General features: G+C 39.9%; 1 protein-coding gene across 17 annotated transcripts in view; it reads left to right on the top strand.

Annotated features, from left to right (window-relative positions):
* Positions 1-295: 295 nt before the first annotated feature.
* Positions 296-20,846, top strand: part of PDE4DIP (phosphodiesterase 4D interacting protein) — a 288,606-nt gene continuing 268,055 nt past the window's right edge. For 16 of the 17 annotated variants that reach the window (XM_033436759.2, XM_049702195.1, XM_049702221.1 and 13 more), the window contains exon 1: positions 296-716. In XM_033436759.2, the coding sequence (XP_033292650.2) occupies positions 484-716 (233 nt within the window). In that variant the 5' untranslated portion in view covers positions 296-483. The remainder of the gene's footprint in view (positions 717-20,846) is intronic. The other variant, XM_033436891.2, reaches the window with a different exon arrangement.

The following is a 20,846-nucleotide window of genomic DNA, read 5'->3' as shown; positions in this document are numbered from 1 at the left end:
ACAACCTGGAGAAGTAATGATTCTGAGGAGAATAATATAAAATATAAGAGGATGACTGATTTGGAGGGTGGAGGACAAAAACCAGGAAAATATGGAGAGAGGGAATGAGAAAAGGAGAAACTTTTTGAGGTTGGAAATTGAGGACGGTGACAATGAAGCAGACAGGAAGAAAAAAGAAAGCAGGTCTGGAAATGAAAAGCTCTCCAGGTTGAGGTGGTGGGTGGAGAGAAAACGGGGAGATGACAGAGGGTTAAGAGGCAGCGGCGGGCGTTTGTGCGAGAGGGACCGAAGCAATCTGGGCGGAGCAGGTGGCCGAGGCAGCCGCGGAGGAGGCCTGGTCTTTCCAGGTCTCCACCACGACAGCGGCAACTGGAGTGGATGGTAATCCACGCCCAGAGGATGCGCCCTGGCAGTGCGGGAAGACCTTAGGAAAACCAAGCAAGGACGGTAACTAGGATTGGGCTGTCCAGGCCCGTGAAATTCATGAAGAGGACTGACAGCGGGTCCTGCTGCCGCCGCCGCTGCGACTGCGGCCGCTGCTGCCGCGCGTCCAGCCGGGCGCGCCACGCGCCCTACTGGTCCAGGGACACGGCGCGAACCCCACAGTCCTCACGGCAGTCTCCCGGCCGGGAACGACGGCATCCCGAGCCGTCCGGGAGCTGGGCAGCCGCGGCCGAGGAGGAAGAGGCAGCCGCGGCAGCCGCACCCTGGATGAGGTGAGAGCGGCGCAGGAGCCCCGGAGGCTGCAGACCGCACCGGGAGTGGCGGCGCCCTTTGCGCTGGTTAGGAGAACCGCTTTCGGTGCTGGGACCCACGGGCTGCAGCCCCGAGCGCTTGGGAGGGGTTGGCACAGGGTGACATTAGCTTGGAGCAAGTTGGAGGGCACGGCTGGGGACAGGGGGGTGATGGGGCTGGTGGCGGGGACAGGTCGGGGAGAGACAGTAGGGAGTTGCCTAGAAATACAGGTGTGGAGCTGGATTGTACCGGACTAAAGCTTAGGAAACCCAGTCTCTCCCCCAAGGTCTTTGCTTAACGTGTAGTCAACGGCTTTGTTGGTAGAGGTGAGATGGAAGGCCATGCCGGTTGGGTCGAGTCAAAGGAGAGATGAACACATGATTCAGAAGGCCATGCCAGGTTGGAAGCGCTAAGAATGGTAAAGAAGATAAAGGGCCAGGAAATGTGTGTGGGTGTACAGTTGAAAGAGTACCCACTGCCTTATCTTATCCTTTTTTTCCCTCCCAATCTTAGATACAGACAGCAGGGTGGGGGTTGGTTCTTTCCTAGGCTACCTCTCTTCTCCTGCAGAGCTGGAGCCTTGCCTGTTGGCTGGATGACGCCCAGCAGGATGAGCCCCACCTAAACCCAGTCACTTCTGTTGCTCTGGCTTGGAAGACCAGACAAATTAGGCCCAAATTTTCTTCATGTAGCAGCAGCAGGATGAACGTCTGCCATACATACTATTTCTTTGGAGAAGAGACAGATTGTGCTGCTGACTTTTGGAAATAAACGTTTCCTTGTCAGAGCATCTTTAGCTTATTCTTTTGTGTGAAACTAGCACTCATAAATCAAACTACAAGGCAATAGTGGTTTCAGTATCTAAGCTGCCTTTAACTAACTGGGATCTGAAAGAAGTTTCTTCATTTCTCTAGGCCTGTCTCCTATGCATAAAATCAGGAGTTGTGTCTTCTGAGTATTAATTACAGAACCAAATATTAATGGGATCTGTATTTTGTGCTCAAGACTATGTTTTATTTGTGAATCAGGAAACTTAATTTATTCACAGGCAATTGTATTTATTCATCACACTGTCCACTGTTTATTTGAGAAAACTGAGTCAGACTATTCAGTTAACAGTACTTAAAGGCATCACATTTCTATTAAGAAACTCATGATAAATGATTGCTTTTAAGAAGGAATGAAGCAAGAAGTATTCATTATTTGATTTTTTTATAAAGTGGAATTTTAGCCCAAACATAATTGCTTTTTTAAACATGTGTATCTATGGTGTGTTGAATATTTTTCACAGATTACTTTGAAATTTTTTTAAAGGCTGAAACAAAAAAAATTAATCTGAATATATATTTATAAGTTAAAGTTTCTTAACTACTTTATATATACTGGGGTGAACTCTTTTCATCAAAAGAAGCATTACCATTGCAAAATTTTAAATGTGTCATGACTCCTTATCCTAAAGATGTGATTTTTCTTATTGTCTTTGGTAACAAAAAGTTTGTAGTGTTAGAATTAGTTCTCTAAATTGTGGTTTAATTGTTAAAATAGAAGGTATATGCTTTCATTATTTCCTTAATAGTTATTCATCTGACATGTCTCTACATTCATCTTAGTTGATGTGATGAGGCTTGAAATGTTTTTAAACATTTCAGGAATACTTAAATGAAACAGTGTCAGAAACTTCACTGAGGTTGGTGCTACTCTGACCCTCATTTAAAAATCAGTTCTCTAGGAATGTGCAACATACTTTTAAAAACATACCTGTCTTGGACTTCACTGGTGGCGCAGTGGTTAAGAATCTCCCTGCCGGGCTTCCCTGGTGGCGCAGTGGTTGAGAGTCCACCTGCCGATGCAGGGGACGTGGGTTCGTGCCCCGGTCCGGGAAGATCCCACATGCCGCGGAGCGGCTGGGCCCATGAGCCATGGCCACTGAGCCTGCGCGTCTGGAGCCTGTGCTCCGCAACGGGAGAGGCCACAACAGTGAGAGGCCCGCGTACCGCAAAAAAAAAACACAAAAAAACAAAAAAGAATCTCCCTGCCAATGCACGCGACTTGGGTTCAAGCCCTGGTCCGGGAAGATCCCACATGCCGCGGAGCAACTGAGCCCATGTGCCACAAATACTGAGCCTGCGCTCTAGGGCCTGCGTGCTGCAACTACTGAAGCCCACCCACCTAGAGCCCTTGCTCCGCAACAAACAGAAGCCATCGCAATGAGAAGCCCGTGCACCGCAACAAACAGTAGCCCCCACTCGCCGCAACTAGAGAAAGCCCACACGCAGCAACGAAGACCCAAAAAACAAAATTAAAAAAAAAACCCAAAACCAAGCCAACAAACAAAAACTACTCCATATTAAAAACAACAACAAAAAACAACCTGTCTTAGCTATAGTACTAGTACTAGAGGTTTATGAGTATTAGAGGCTTGCCCTTGGGAAGGAGTGTCTTTGGTATCCAATTTTCTAACTCCTAATCAACTAAAAATGGAAATAAGCAGCTCATTTTAATTCAGTATTTTTTTTTTTAATCAAGCAATGATGGTGGAGGCCAGTACAAAACTGGATGCAAAACTACCCTCAGGTAGTTGAGAATCTATAGTTCTAAACTCTGCTCACCTAACTACAGTATGGAAAAAGGGCTATAACAGTAAGATGGACTGTGGAAATAAAAAATAAATAAATACAAGACTACTATATAAACCTAGAATGGCAAATTACTAATTTATAATGAGGAGTCATCTTAGGGAACTAGACTCTCATTTTTAATTTAAGTGAGGTCTCTTGGCATACTTGCCACATTTGGAAGCCAAATTATAATCAAAAGGTTGTTTGTGAAACTTGAATTTAGAATAAGGAGAATTAATCAGGGAATTCTAAATTTTAAAAAAAAGTAATAGCTTCAAACAGAGTACCAAAGGATACAGATGGGTTCTTTCTTCCCTGGATGGTGAGTGGCATTAATGATCAACCTCTCTTCTCATGCGCACCTTCTTTTATTTGCCGACATGTTATTTCTTCAGGTAGTGGTCTGTTTGGCTTGGGAATCTTTATGTCTGTTTCAAGTGTCTGCATATTTCTTCTCTGAACCAGTTTGTCTTCATTGTAAAGTTTAAATTCCAAATGGCAAGCTTACTTTCCTTAGGCAAAATTCATGATGGGGGTATAGGGAAGTGGGGCTGGGGGACCTTGTTTTAGCCCCTACATGCTGGTAATATGAACCACGTGGCTAATGGTAACTGGATACGGCACTAAGAGGCAGAGGATCAGAGAGGGCTTCACACACACAGGAGATGAACTTTTTCTGGCCTAACAAGATAATGAAGCCAGGGTTGGATGGGAAGTAAATTTTATTTTATTTATTTATTTATTTTAACATCTTTATTGGAGTATAATTGCTTTACAATGGCGAGTTAGCTTCTGCTGTATAACAAAGTGAATCAGCTATATATATACATACATCCCTATATCTCCTCCCTCTCGTGTCTCCCTCCCACCCTCCCTATCCCACCCCTCTAGGGGGTCACAAAGCACCGAGCTGATCTCCCTGTGCTATGTGGCTGCTTCCCACTAGCTATCCATTTTACATTTGGTAGTGTATATATGTCCATGTCACTCTCTTAGGAAGTAAATTTTAGCAGAGGGATATTAGCAAAATGTATGGCCCTGGGAAAATGCCTTATTGAAATGAGATGCGTGCTGTGATAGAACTTTTCTATGAGGATTTCATTCAAAGGTTTTCCTCTTTCAAGTATACAACTATTTAAAAAGAGGAATTAAGTGAGTTGCCAGATTATGGCAATGTGCCTCAATGGGCACTTGTGAAGCCTAGCAGATTGCACATTCTAGGTGGATAGCCTGGAACCAGCAGGCAACTATTGGAGGTTGGGGGTGGTGGGAAATCATGTCAAAGAAGGATCAGTATAGTTCTAACATCAAACTTCAACCATTGTGTCTCTTTAGCCATCTCTCTTTTTCTTATTTACTTTTTTCTTACTGCTTTATTGAGATGTAATTGACATACAGTAAACTGGGCAAATTTAAAATGTACAATTTGAAAAGTCTCAATATGTGTATCAATACATACCTGTGAAATCATCACACGTCCATCATCCTATAAAGTTTCCTTCTGCCCTTTTAAAATCCCTCCCTTCAGTCTCATCTTGCCCCAGTAACACAGGCAACCACTGGTCCTTTTGTCACTACATGGTAGTTTGCTTTTTCTGGAATTTTATATAAATGGGATTATACAGCATGAACTCTTTGTTTTTGCCTCGCTTCTTTCACTCAGCTTAGTTATTTTAAGATTTATCCATACTGTTGTGGGTATCAATAGTTCATTGTCTTTCATTGCTGCGTAGTATTCCATTGTATGGATATACCACATTTAGTTTATTCATTCACCAGCTGTTGGGTTGCTTCCGGTTTTATGGCTATTACAGATAAAGCTGCTGTGAATATTCGTGTACAAGTCTTTGTGTGTACATATGCTTTCATTTCTCTTGGGTGAATTTCTAGGAGCAGAACAGTAGGCATATGTTTAACTTCTTAGAAAATTGCCAAAATCTTTGTCAAAGGGATTTTACCTTTTACATTCCCAGCAGAGATGTATGAAGGTCCCTATTTCTCCACATCCTTGCTGACATTTGTTACTGTCTTTTTTTATGATAGCCATTCTAGTGAGTGTGAAATGGTATCTTATTATGATTTTGATTTGCAATTCCCATTGACTACATATATTGAACACCTTTTCATGTGCTTTATTACCATCTGTATATTTTTGGTGAAGTGTTTGTTGAAATTTTTGTCCCATTTTTTGTGGAGTTGTTTGCTTTTTTATTGTTAAATCTAAGAGTTCTTTATTCTAAATACAAGTTTTTATTATATATGTACTTTGTAACTATTTTCTCCCAATCTATAGTTTGTCTTTTCATTTTAGTAACAGTATCTTTTGAAGGCCAGAAGTTTTAAAAATTCTGTAAAGTAAGTCCAAACTATCAAGTTTTTTTAAAGGATTTTGCTTTTAATGTTACATTTAAGACACCGTTACTTAACCCAAGGTCACAAAAATATTTTCCTATGTTTTCTTTTTCTTTTTTCTTTTTTTTTTTTACATCTTTATTCGAGTATAATTGCTTTACAATGCTGTGTTAGTTTCTGCTTTATAACAAACTGAATCAGTTATACATATACATATGTTCCCATATCTCTTCCCTCTTGTGTCTCCCTCCCTCCCACCCTCCATACCCACCACTCTAGGTGGTCACAAAGCACCGAGCTGATCTCCCTATGCTATGCGGCTGCTTCCCACTAGGTATCTATTTTACGTTTGGTAGTGTATATATGTCCATGCCACTCGCTCACTTTGTCACAGCTTACCCTTCCCCTTCCAATATCCTCAAGTCCATTCTCTAGTAGGTCTGTGTCTTTATTCCCGTCTTACCCCTACGTTCTTCATGACATTATTGTTTTCTTAAATTCCATATATATGTGTTAGCATACGGTATTTGTCTTTCTCTTTCTGACTTACTTCACTCTGTATGACAGACTCTGGGTCCATCTACCTCATTACAAATAGCTCAATTTCGTTTCTTTTTATGGTCGAGTAATATTCCATTGTATATGTGTGCCACATCTTTATCCATTCATCCGATGATGGACACTTAGGTTGTTTCCATCTCCTGGCTATTGTAAATAGAGCTGCAATGAATATTTTGGTACATGACTCTTTTTGAATTATGGTTTTCTCAGGGTATATGCCCAGTAGTGGGATTGCTAGGTCGTATGGTGGCTCTATTTGTAGTTTTTTTTTTTTTTTTTTTGTCGTACTGCTGTGGCCTCTCCCGCTGCGGAGCACAGGCTCCGGAGGCGCAGGCTCAGCGGCCATGGCTCACGGGCCCAGCCACTCCACGGCATGTGGGATCCTCCCGGACTGGGCACGAATCCGCGTCCCCTGCATCGGCAGGTGGACTCTCAAGCACTGTGCCACCAGGGAAGCCCCAATTTGTAGTTTTTTAAGGAACCTCCATACTGTTCTCCATAGTGGCTGTATCAATTAACATTCCCACAAACAGTGCAAGAGGGTTCCCTTTTCTCCACACCCTCTCCAGCATTTGTTGTTTCTAGATTTTTTGATGATGGCCATTCTGACTGGTGTGAGGTGATACTTCACTGTAGTTTTGATTTGCATTTCTCTAATTATTAGTGATGTTGAGCATTCTTTCATTGTGTTTGTTGGCAGTCTGTATATCTTCTTTGGAGAAATGTCTATGTAGGTCTTCTGCCCATTTTTGGATTGGGTTGTTTGATTTTTTGTTATTGAGCTGCATGAGCTGGTTGTAACTTTTGGAGATTAATCCTTTGTCAGTTGCTTCATTTGCAAATATTTTCTCCCATTCTGAGGGTTGTCTTTTGGTCTTGTTTATGGGTTCCTTTGCTGTGCAAAAGCTTTGCAGTTTCATTAGGTCCCATTTGTTTATTTTTGTTTTTATTTCCATTACTCTAGGAGGTGGGTCAAAAAGGATCTTGCTGTGATTTATGTCATAGAGTGTTCTGCCTAGGTTTTCCTCTAAGAGTTTGATAGTTTCTGGCCTTACATTTAAGTCTTTAATCCATTTTGAGCTTGTTTTTGTGTATGGTGTTAGGGAGTGTTCTAATCTCACACTTTTGCGTGTACCTGTCCAGTTTTCCCAGCACCACTTATTGAAGAGGCTGTTCTTTCTCCACTGTACATTCCTGCCTCCTTTATCAAAGATAAGGTGACCATATGTGCATGGGTTTGTCTCTGGGCTTTCTATCCTGTTGCATTGATCTATATGTCTGTTTTTGTGCCAGTACCATACTGTCTTGATTACTGTAGCTTTGTAGTATAGTTTGAAGTCAGGGGGCCTGATTCCTCCAGCTCTGTTTTTCGTTCTCAAGATTGCTTTGGCTATTCAGGGTCTTTTGTGTTTCCATACAAATTGTGAAATTTTTTGTTCTAATTCTAGTTCAGTGGTAGTTTGATAGGGATTGCATTGAATCTGTAGATTGCTTTGAGTAGTAGAGTCATTTTCACAATGTTGTTTCTTCCAATCCAAGAATATGATATATCTCTCCATCTATTTGTATCATCCTTAATTTCTTTCATCAGTGTCTTATAATTTTCTGCATACAGGTCTTTTGTCTCCTTAGGTACGTTTATTCCTAGATATTTTATTGTTTTTGTTGCAATGGTAAATGGGAGTGTTTTCTTTATTTCACTTTCAGATTTTTCATCATTAGTGTATAGGAATGCCAGAGATTTCTGTGCATTAATTTTGTATCCTGCTACTTTACCAAATTCATTGATTAGCTCTAGTAGTTTTCTGGTAGCATCTTTAGGATTCTCTATATATAGTATCATGTCATCTGCAAACAGTGACAGTTTACTTCTTCTTTTCCGATTTGGATGCCTTTTATTTCCTTTTCTTCTCTGATTTCTGTGGCTAAAACTTCCAAAACTATGTTGAATAAAAGTGGTGAGAGTGGGCAACCTTGTCTTGTTCCTGATCTTAGTGGAAATGCTTTCAGTTTTTCACCACTGAGGACGATGTTGACTGTGGGTTTGTCATATATGGCCTTTATTATGTTGAGGAAAGTTCCCTCTATGCCTACTTTCTGCAGGGTTTTTATCATAAACGGGTGTTGAATTTTGTCAAAGGCTTTCTCTGCATCTATTGAGATGATCATATGGTTTTTCTCCTTCAGTTTGTTAATATGGTGTATCACACTGATTGATTTGTGTATATTGAAGAATCCTTGCATTCCTGGAATAACCCCCAATTGATCATGGTGTATGATCCTTTTAATGTGCTGTTGGATTTTGTTTGCTAGTATTTTGTTGAGGATTTTTGCATCTATGTTCATCAGTGATATTGGCCTGTAGTTTTCCATCTTTGAGACATCGTTGTCTGGTTTTGGTAACAGGGTGATGGTGGCCTTGTAGAATGAGTTTGGGAGTTTTCCTCGCTCTGCTATATTTTGGAAGAGTTTGAGAAGGATAGGTGTTAGCTCTTCTCTAAATGTTTGATAGAATTCGCCTGTGAAGCCATCTGGTCCTGGACTTTTGTTTGTTGGATGATTTTTAATCACAGTTTCAATTTCAGTGCTTGTGATTGGTCTGTTCATATTTTCCATTTCTTCCTGATTCAGTCTCGGCAGGTTGTGCATTTCTAAGAATATGTCCATTTCTTCCAGGTTGTCCATTTTATTGGCATAGAGTTGCTTGTAGTAATCTTTCATGATCTTTTGTATTTCTGCAGTGTCAGTTGTTACTTCTTCTTTTTCATTTCTTATTCTATTGATTTGAGTCTTCTCCCTTTTTTTCTTGATGAGTCTGGCTAATGGTTTATCAATTTTGTTTATCTTCTCAAAGAACCAGCTTTTAGTTTTATTGATCTTTGCTATCGTTTCCCTCATTTCTTTTTCATTTATTTCTGATCTGATTTTTATGATTTCTCTCCTTCTGCTAACTTTGGGGTTTTTTTGTTCTTCTTTCTCTAATTGCTTTAGGTGCAAGGTTAGGTTGTTTCTTCAAGATGTTTCCTGTTTCTTAAGATAGGATTGTATTGCTATAAACTTCCCTCTTAGAACTGCTTTAGCTGCATCCCATAGGTTTTTGGTTGTCGTGTCTCCATTGTTATTTGTTTCTAGGTATTTTTTGATTTCCTCTTTGATTTCTTCAGAGATCACTTCATTATTAAGTAGTGTATTGTTTAGCCTCCATGTGTTTGTATTTTTTACAGATCTTTTCCTGTAATTGATATCTAGTCTCATAGCGTTGTGGTCGGAAAAGATACTTGATACAATTTCAATTTTCTTAAATTTACCAAGGCTTGATTTGTGACCCAAGATATGATCTATCCTGGAGAATGTTCCAGGAGCACTAGAGAAAAATGTGTTTTTTTTTGTTTGTTTTTGGATGGAATGTCTTATAAATATCAATTAAGTCCATCTTGTTTAATGTATCATTTAAAACTTGAGATTCCTTATTTATTTTCATTTTAGATGATCTGTCCATTGGTGAAAGTGGGGTGTTAAAGTCCCCTACTATGAATGTGTTACTGTCGATTTCCCCTTTTATGGCTGTTAGTATTTGCCTTATGTATTGAGGTGCTCCTATGTTAGGTGCATAAATATTTACAATTGTTATATCTTCTTCTTGGATCAATCCCTTGATCATTATGTAGTGTCCTTCTTTGCTCTTCTTTATTTTAAAGTCTATTATGTCTGATATGAGAATTGCTACTCCAGCTTTCTTTTGTTTTCCATTTGCATGGAATATCTTTTTCCGTCCCCTCACTTTCAGTCTCCATGTGTCTCTATGTTTGAAGTGGGTCTCTTGTAGACAGCATATATATGGGTCTTGTTTTTGTATACATTCAGCCAGTCTGTGTCTTTTGGTGGGAGCATTTAATCCATTTACATTTAAGGTAATAATCGATATGTATGTTCCTATTCCCATTTTCTTAATTGTTTTGCATTTGTTATTATAGGTCTTTTCCTTCTCTTGTGTTTCTTGCCTAGAGAAGTTCCTTTAGCATTTGTTGTAAAGCTGGTTTGGTAGTGCTGAACTCTCTCAACTTTTGCTTGTCTGTAAAGGTTTTAATTTCTCCATCAAATCTGAATGAGATCCTTGCTGGGTAGAGTAATCTTGGTTGTAGGTTTTTCTCCTTCATCACTTTAAATATGTCCTGCCACTCCCTTCTGGCTTGCAGAATTTCTGCTGAAAGATCAGCTCTTACCCTTATGGGATTCCCTTGTGTGTTATTTGTTGTTTTTCCCTTGTTGCTTTTAATATTTTTTCTTTGTATTTAATTTTTGACAGTTTGAGTAATATGTGTCTTGGCGTGTTTCTCCTTGGATTTATCCTGTATGGGACTCTCTGTGCCTCCTGGACTTGATTAACTATTTCCTTTCCCATATTAGGGAAGTTTTCAAGTATAATCTCTTCAAATATTTTCTCAGTCCCTTTCTTTTTCTCTTCTTCTTCTGGGACCCCTATAATTCGAATGTTGGTGCATTTAATGTTGTCCAAGAGGTCTCTGAGACTGTCCTCAGTTCTTTTCATTCTTTTTTCTTTATTTTTATCTGCAGTATTTATTTCCACTATTTTATCTTCCAGGCCACTTATCCGTTCTTCTACCTCAGTTATTCTGCTATTGATCCCTTTTAGAGTATTTTAATTTGATTTATTGTGTTGTTCATCATTGCTTGTTTCATCTTTAGTTCTTCTAGGTCTTTGTTAAATGTTTCTTGCATTTTCTCTATTCTTTTTCCAAGATTTGGATCATCTTTACTATCATTATTCTGAATTCTTTTTCAGGTAGACTGCCTATTTTCTCTTCATTTGTTAGGTCTGGTGGGTTTTTATCTTGCTCCTTCATCTGCTGTGTGTTTTTCTGTCTTCTCATTTTGCTTATCTTTCTGTGTTTGGGGTCTCCTTTTTGCAGGCTGCAGGTTCATAGTTTCCATTGTTTTTGGTTTCTGTCTCCAGTGGCTAAAGTTGCTTCAGTCGGTTGTGTAGGCTTCCTGGTGGAGGGGACTAGTGCCTGTGTTCTGGTGGGTGAGGCTGGATCTTGTCTTTCTGGTGGGCAAGTCCATGTCTGTTGGTGTGTTTTGGGGTGTCTGTGGACTTATTATGATTTTAGGCAGTCTCTCTGCTAAAGGATGGGGTTGTGTTCCTGTCTTGCTAGTTGTTTGGCATAGGGTGTCCAGCACTGTAGCTTGCTGGTCATTGAGTGAAGCTGGGTGTTGGTGTTGAGATGGAGATCTCTGGGAGATTTTCGCCATTTGATATTATGTGGAGCTGGGAGGTCTCTTGTGGACCAGTGTCCTGAAGTTGGCTCTCCCACGTCAGAGGCACAACACTGACTCCTGGCTGCAGCATCAAGAGCCTTTCATCCACACGGCTCAGAATAAAAGGGAGAAAAAGTAGAAAGAAAGAAAAGGATAAAAGAAAATAAAATAAAGGTAAAATAAAATAAAGTTATTAAAATAAAAAAATAGTTATTACGAAAAAAAATTTTTAAGTAAAAAAAAAAAAAAAAGGACAGATAGAACCCTAGGACTAATGGTGAAAGCAAAGCTATGCAGACAAAGTCTCACAGAGAAGCATACACATACACACTCACAAAAAGAGGAAACGGGGAAAAAATCATAAATCTTGCTCTCAAAGTCCACCTCCTCAATTTGGGATGATTCATTGTCTATTCGGGTATTCCACAGATGCAGAGTACATCAAGTTGATTGTGGAGATTTAATCCGCTGCTTCTGTGGCTGCTGGGAGATATTTCCCTTTCTCTTCTTTGTTCGCACAGCTCCTGGGGTTCAGCTTTGGATTTGGCCCTGCCTCTGCTTGTAGGTCACAGGAGGGCGTCTGTTCTTCGCTCAGACAGGACGGGGTTAAAGGAGCCGCTGATTCGGGGGCTCTGGCTCAGTCAGGCCGGGGGTAGGGATGGGTATGGAGTGCAGGGCGAGCCTGCAGTGGCAGAGGCCAGCATAACGTTGCACCAGCTTGAGGCGCACCGTGCGATCTCCCGGGGAAGTTGTCCCTGGATCCCGGGACCCTGGCAGTGGCGGGTTGCACAGACTCCCGGGAGGGAAGGTGTGGATGGTGACCTGTGCTCACACACAGGCTTCTTGGTGGCGGCAGCAGCAGCCTTAACGTCTCATGCCCGTCTCTGGGGTCCGCACTGTTAGCCGCGGCTCGCGCCCGTCTCTGGAGCTCCTTTAAGCAGCGCTCTTAATCCCCTCTCCTCGCGCACCAGGAAACAAAGAGGGAAGAAAAAGTCTCTTGCCTCTTTGCCAGGTCCAGACTTTTCCCCGGACTCCCTCCCGGCTAGCCGTGGCGCACTAACCCCTTCAGGCTGTGTTTACGTCGCCAGTCCTCTCCCTGCGTTCCGACTGAAGCCCGAGCCTCAGCTCCCAGCCCCGCCCACCCCGGCGGGTGAGCAGACAAGCCTCTCGGGCTGGTTAGTGCTAGTCGGCACCGATCCTCTGTGCAGGGAATCTCTCCGCCTTGCCCTCCACACCCCTGTGGCTGCGCTCTCCTCCGCGGCTCCGAAGCTTCCCCCCTCTGCCACCCGCAGTCTCCACCCGCGAAGGGGCTTCCTAGTGTGTGGAAACCTTTCCTCCTTCACGGCTCCCTCCCACTGGTGCAGATCCCATCCCTATTCTTTTGTCTCTGTTTATTCTTTTTTCTTTTGCCCTACCCAGGTACATGGGGAGTTTCTTGCCTTTTGGGAGGTCTGAGGTCTTCTGCCAGCGTTCAGTAGGTGTTCTGTAGGAGTTGTTCCACGTGTAGATGTACTTCTGATGTATCTGTGGGGAGGAAGGTGATCTCCGTGTCTTACTCTTCCGCCATCTTCCTCCTCTCTCCCTCCTATGTTTTCTTCTAGAAGTTTTATAGTTTCATGTTTTACATTTAGGTCTATTATCCATTTTGAGTTAACTTTTGTATCTAGTATATGGTATTGATCAAGGTTCTTTTTTTCGCATGTAGTGTTATTCCAACACTGTTTGTTGAGAAATCTATCCTTTCTCCATTTAATTGCCTTAGCACTTTTATTGAAATCAATTGACCATATATATGTGAGTCTATGTCTGAATTTTCTATTCTGTTCCATTGATCTATTTGTCTATCTTTAGACCAATATCATACTGTCTTGATTACTATAGCGTTGTAAATCTTGAAATAATGTAGTGCAAATCCTCCAATTTCATTCTTCTTATTCAAAATTGTTTGGGCTATACTAGGTTCTTTGCATTTCCATATAGATTTTAGAATCCACTGGTCAACACAGACAAAAGGCCTGCTGGGAGTTTGAATGGGATTGTATTGAAGTCTATATATTTAATTTGGAGAGAATTTGATATTTTAACAATATTGAGTCTTCTGATCCATAAACATGGTATATCTCTTCATTTATTTAGGTCAGTGGCTCTCAACTGGGGACAATTATGCCTCACAAAGGACGTTTGACAGTATCTGGACACATTTTTGATTATCCTAACTCACAGCAAGGGTGATACTGGCATTTAGTAAATAGAAGTCAGGAATACTGTCTAATAATCTACAATACATAGAACAGTTCTAACAATGAAGAACCATCCAGCCCAAAACATCAATAGTGAGTGAGGTTGAGAAACCGTCATTTAGTTCTCCTTTACTTTTTCTCAACACTGTTTTATGGTTTTAGCATATAGAATTTACATATCTTATGAGACACATGCTTAAATTCTTAATAACTTTAATTCTATTATAAATGATAATGTCTTTAAAATTTCAATTTCTGATTATTCATTGCTAGTTTATACTGTTTTTTGTATACTCATCTTATATCCTGTAGCTTTGCTAAATTCACTATTTAGTTCTAGTAGATTTTTTGTAGATTCCATAGAATTTTCTACATAATAATTATGTCATCCACACAAAGAGAGGAAGAGGGAGGGAAGGAAGAAGAGACAGAGAGAGACAGAGAGACAGTTTTACTTCTTTCTTTCCAATCTCTATGTCTTTATTTATTTATTTTGCCTTATTGCACTAGCTAGCACCTCTAGTACAAAGTTGAATTGAAATAGTAAAAGCAAACATACTTTGCCTTGTTACTGATCTTAGGAGGAAGGCATTCATTCTTTTACCATTAAGTTTATACCTGTAGGTTTTTCATAGGTACTTTTCATCAGATTGAGGAAGTTCTCTTCCAGTCATAATTTTCTGTGAGTTTTCATTAGGAATGGATGTTTGATTTTACCTCTGATGAGATGCCTATATCATTTTTCTTTTTTATTCTATTAATATGGTAAATTACATTGATTGACTTAAGAATATTAAAATTAGCGTTGAGTTCCTGGAGTAAGTCCCACTTAGTCATGATATACTATCCTTTCTATATTGTTGGATTAGAGCTGCTGAAATTTTGTTAAGAATTTTTGCATCTGTGTTCAGGAGGGATATTGATTTGTATTCTTCACTTGTAATGTCTTTGTCTGGATTTGGTATAAGGGTAATGTTTTCCTCATAAAATGAGTTGGGAAATATTCCTTCTTCTTCGATTTTTGGGGGAGAGTTTGTGGAGAATTGGCACTATTTCTTCCTTAAATGTTTGATAGAATTCAAAGGAAAATTATTAGCATAATGTCTTCAAGGTTCATCCATGTTGTAACATGTGTCAGCATTCTGTTCTTTTTTAAAGGCTGAATAATATACCATTGTATGTATGTATCACATTCTATTTATCCATTCATTCACTGATGGACATTTGGGTTGTTGCTACCTTTTGGCTATTGTGAATCTTCTATGAACACTGGTGTACAAATACCTGCTTTCAATTCTTTTGAGTATTTACCCAGAAGTGGAATTGCTGATTTATGTGGCAATTCTATGTGGAACTCCCATACTATTTCCTATAGTGACTGCACCATTTTACATTACCAATAGTGCACAAAGGTTCTGATTTCTTCACATCCTCACCAACACTTGTTATTTTCTGTTTTTTGGGGCTTTTTTGTTTTAGTAATAGCCATCTTAATGAATGTGAAGTGGAATCTCATTGTGGTTTTGATTTTCATTTTCCGAATGATATTTTCTAAGGTCTCACATTTACTCACATATTTCCCATTTCCAGTTTTCTTTATTAGTTTGCTTAGATCTAGATTTCAATCTTGTATCATTCCCCTTCTGCTTGAAAGAATTTCTTTAACATTTCTTTTTTTTTTTTTTTTTTTTTTTTTTTTTTTTTGCGGTACGCGGGCCTCTCACTGTTGTGGCCTCTCCCATTGTGGAGCACAGGCTCCGGACGCACAGCCTCAGCGGCCATGGCTCACGGGCCCAGCCGCTCCGTGGCATGTGGGATCTTCCCGGACTGGGAGACGAACCTGTGTCCCCTGCATCGGCAGGCGGATTCTCAACCACTGCGCCACCAGGGAAGCCCTCTTTAACATTTCTTATTCTTATTGTGCAGGTAAACTGTTGGAGAATCCTTTCAGATTTTGTGTGTCTGACAAAGTGTTTTTTCCACCTTCATGTTTAAAAGATATTTTTGCTAGTTATCAGGACTGACTACATAATTTGTGGGGCCCAAAGCAAAATGAAAATGTAGAGCCCTCTGTTCAGAATTATTAAGGATTTCAAGCCATCAGCATCAGAATATTAGGGGAATTTCCTGGTGGTCCAGTGGTTAGGACTCAGCACTTTTACTGCCAGGGCCTGGGTTCAATCCCTTGTTGGAGATCTAAGATCCAGAAAAAAACCAAAAAACAAAAAACAGCAGAATATTAAACCAAACACAGTCTTTTTGAGCATAGTACTGTGTGACTATACAAGTTGCACATGCAAGAAGACTACTCTGCTAGTTATAGAATTCTAGGTAACATTTTTTTTCAGTCCTTTAAAGATGTTGTTATGCTATCTTTTAACTTGCAGTTTTTCTGATGAGAATTCTCTCATTCTTATCTTTTTTTCCTCTGTACATAATGGAGGTTTTTTCCTCCTGAATGTCTTAAAATTTTTCTCCTTTATCATTGATCTTAAGCAATTTGATTACAATGTACCTTGGTGTAGTTATTTTCACGTTTCTTGTGCTTTGGCTTTGTGGAGCTTATAGTTTTCATTAAAATTGGACAATTTTTAGCCATTCTTTCTTTGAAAATTTTTTGTCGCTCCTTCTAACATTTTTCCTTTGGGAACTCTTGTTACAGATGTATTAGACCACTTGAATTTTCCTCACAGATCACTGATGCTTTGTTCTTTTTTAAAAGTCTCTTTTCTCTTTGTTTTATTTTGGATTATTTTTATTTGTATGTCTTCAAGTTCACTAATCTTTTCTTCTACAATGTCTAAATTGCTCTTAATCCCATGCAGTGTATTTTTCATCTCAGATATTATCTTTTCATCTCTAGAAGTTTGATTTGTGTCTTTTAAAAAAATAACTTCCATATATTTTACTTAACTTGGTCAATCTTTATTTTACCTTCTTGAATATATGGAATGTTATAAAAATGGTTTTAATTCTCACATCCATGTCAGCTCCTAGTATGTTTCTAGTGATTGACATGATTGATTTTTCTCTTCATTTTGAATAGTGTTTTCCTGCTTCTTTGTATACCTGGTAATATTTGATCAGATGCCACATATTGAGCATTTTATTGTTGGATTCTAGATAATTTTTATTTCTGTAATTATTCTTGAGCTTTATTCTGGGACATAGTTAAGTTGCTTCAAAATAGTTTGACCCTTTTGGGTCTCGTTTTTAAGGTTTGTTAGGTGGAACCAAAGAAACATTTCATAACTTTCCCCTTTACTGGGCTGATACTTCTTTGAGTACACTACCCAATATCCCATGAATTATGAAAATTTTTTCTACTTCTGTTGCTGGAAAAACAAACTCTTCTCATCCTGTATGAGCCAAGAAGATTGTCCCTCTGATTCTCTTATGTGGTTCTTACCCCAGCCTTAGTTTCCTCATACAAATATGCTGATCAGTACACAGCTGAATACTCAAGGGGGTTGCTTTGCAGATCTCTTGAATTTTCTCTCTTTTTTGGTACTCTGCTCTATGAACTCTTGCTACCTTGGCCTTCCCAAGTTCCTAGCTTTATCTCAACGTAGGGAGATAACTAGGCTCTGCCTTGGCTCCCTCTCTTACCACTACCAGCTATAAACTCTCTCCAAGAAGTAAACTAGGGCAGTTGTATGCCTCACTTTGTTTCTCTTTTCTCTGGGATCACTATCTGTGTTGCCTAATATCCAGTGTCTGAAAATCTTTCTTTCATATATTTTGTCCAGGTTTTTAGTTATTCCTATCAGCGGTGAGTGGTGATAAATATTGACCCTGTTACTTCATGCTGTTTGGAAGTAAATGTGGCTTTCTAGTTATCTTTTAAATTGCATTTTTAAACCCTGGCTATACATTTGAATTACTTAGGGAGAGTTTTAAAAACTTATGTACAGGCTCCACTCCAGACCAATTAAATCATACTCTTTCAGATTGAGGCCCTAGCCTCATGTACAAAAGCACTCATGTACAGCAAGTTTAGAGAACCACTGAATTAAAGAACTGTTGCATTCATAAATAGTTCTGAGAGACTTTTGTGTTCTGTCACTCCAACTAAGACACAAAGGTGGTTAGGTTTTTGTTTTTGATAAGCAGTGTGGAGCTATAGAAGGTTTTAAAGCAGGGTAGTGATGTACTTAGATCTTTGTTTTAGAACCATGAGTGTGACAACTGTGTGGGAGATGGAATGAAGTGGGTTGAGTGAAAAGAAGGGATAACTAAGAAGCTGTTACAAGTGGTTTGGGGTCTGAGGTTACGAGGGCCTGAACTTAGGCAGTGGTAGCAGGAATGCTGAAGAAGGGATAGATTTGAGAATTTCTTTTTTTTTAATTTTAATTAATTAATTTTTCATTTTTGGCTGCACTGGGTCTTCGTTGCTTTCTCTAGTTGCAGTGAGTGGGGGCTAGTCTTCATTGTGGTGCTCAGGCTTCTTATTGTGGTGGCTTCTATTGTTGCAGAGCACAGGCTCTAGGCACATGGGCTTCAGTAGTTGTGGCACGTAGGCTCAGTATTTGCGGCACAATCAGTAATTTCAGCACGCAGGATCTAGGGCATGTGGGCTTCAGTAGTTGTGGCTTGCAGGCTATAGAGTGGAGGCTCAGTAGTTGTGGCCCACGGGTTCTAGAACGCAGGCTCAGTAGTTGTGGCGCACGGGCTTAGTTGCTCCATGGCATGTGGGATCTTCCCGGACCAGGGCTCGAACCCATGTCCCCTGCATTGTCAGGCAGATTCTTAACCACTGTGTCACCAGGGAAGCCCCTAGATTTGAGAATTTCTGAGGTAGAATTGGTGGCACTTGTTGATCAATGAAGTATGGGAAATGAAGAAGAGGGAGGAAACAAGAATTACTCTTAAATTTCTAGGTCAACTATGGAATGATTACTAATGTCATCTACTGAGAGAAAATATGGTAGGAGAAGTAGATATCAGGGAAATGAATTACTTTCATGTGGGACATCCAAAAGGAGGTGTCTTGCAGAACTGTATCCTGACCGCTAAATCTTTCTGGGGCATAAAAGAGAGAAAACATTTAAGTGCATATCTTTTGAGTGTGTTGTATGGTTTTGAACAGATGTTCAAAAGATGTATCGTTCTGCTTTTATTTGTTTTAGGTTAATATTAAAATCTGTTTGCATTTCTTAGGCATACATCAGTCTACATTAAAGTAAAGTAGATGGCTTCTGGATGACAAGATATTACGTCAGGGATTAGTGCAGACATTTGTTTCTCTGTCTTTTTTTTGGCTTTTTTTTTGGAGGGGGGAGCATTTACTCATTCCTCCTTTCTCTGGACAATAACTCTACATCTCCTTTGGAGAATTACCCTTTTTTTTTTTGCCATTGCTTTATTAAAGTCTTATGCGATGGTCTATTAAGGTACCCTGCCCTCTTCTAGATAGATGAGGGTAATGAGACCCACACTAGTATAACCTGACTCTCTGCATGGACATCGCATCTTCATGGAGCAACACAAGAGTAGAAAAAATGGTTGGGACCAATTGGTTTCTTCTTGCTACCTGAGCTCTTATTGCTTCCCCTGCTTCTGTCCCTTCTGAACCTTTTTTTTTTTTTTTTTGAGTTTTCAACTGTTCTGTTGATTCTGTGGGTCTCCCCTTCCAGTATCCTCTTTTTAGAAACTAAATTTAGCCAAATTTAGTTCTGGTGAGGAGATAGACAGTAAACAAGTAAATAAATATACAAATAAAATGATTTCTAATGGTAATAAGGCTTACAAGGAAAATAAAGTAGAGTTATTGGTTAGAAAGGAATGGAGGCAGATGATGGGAGAGCCTCAATTGTAAAACCCTTAAGGTAGGAATAAGCTTGGTATGTTTGAGCAACACAAAGAAGACCAAGGCAGCTGGAACATGCTAAACAAAAGGAGAATGGCAAGAGATAAGGGGGATGAGGTGGGCTGGGCTAGGTCACCTGAGACCTTGTAGGCCACAGTAAAAAGTTGATTTTATTTTAAGGACATTGGGAAACCAAGGAAGGGTTTGAAGCAGGAGCATGATATGATCTGGAAAATGTTTTAAAATATCATCCTGCTATTGTAAAACAAACTTTAGGAGTGAAAGAGTGCTTCTAATGGCAGAAGCAGGGAGGTGCTTTGAAGACTATTCCAGTAAGTAGTACAGATATAAGAAGATGGTGATTTAAATCTTGGTGCCAGCAGTGGGGCTGGTAAGAAATGAACAGATTCAGAACGAGTTGGAGGTGGAGCCAACAGGATTCATTGGTGTATTGGATGAGGGGAATGAAGTTTAAAAAGGAGGTATCACAGGCCTTTTAAAAAAGAGTAATTTAACTCTAAAATTGCTCTAAAAATTAAGTCTATAAACAGAAAATAATTTTAATGTCAGTTTAAAAAGAAAGAGAGTAATTTTTCCTCACAGTCTCAGGAATTAGTTCAGGGATGGACACTGACTCAAGTTAGTGCAGACAGGATTCTTCAGGAACCTTCTGAAAGTGGCAACCTTTCTTCTAATGGATGTGAATCTGAAGAAGAATGTAAGCCTGGGCCTGCTGGCAGATAACTTGTTACCTTGCAGGCACTGAAAATAAAACCAGCACAGAAAATAATTGACAGAGGAGAGAGAAAACTCCATTTTTGGAGTCTCTGTATTAAGCCGTATTTGAAACCTCTGGTTGAGGTTTTTGCTTAACCTTAGTTGAAGTTTTATCCCCACTCAGTATGGGAGTGGTGGTGTTTAGGTGAAGGGACAAAAGAATGACAGTCACACCCATAGAGAAGACCCTGGATAATGTAAAAAATACCTTCACAGAGGGTTGTGTATGTTGACAAGATGGTGGTAGTGTTTATGGTGGGAAGGTGTAGCAGGCAGGGAGATGTTTGCCTCAGGACACTGCAACCTCTTCTTCAAGTTACTTGTTCTCTCAGTCTTGTTTGCCAGGACATACTCATAAGTATAGGGGATTTGTACTAGATCTCACAGGAGTTCCAAACAGAGTTCGTGATTTAGATTTTTGATCACTGACATCCATGGCAGCAACATTAATATTGTTATTGTTATTACATGTATAAT

The sequence above is a fragment of the Orcinus orca genome, chromosome 1, assembly GCF_937001465.1.
Source record: "Orcinus orca chromosome 1, mOrcOrc1.1, whole genome shotgun sequence".
Taxonomy (NCBI): Eukaryota; Metazoa; Chordata; class Mammalia; order Artiodactyla; family Delphinidae; genus Orcinus; species Orcinus orca.
This window is presented reverse-complemented; position numbering and strand designations above follow the sequence as displayed.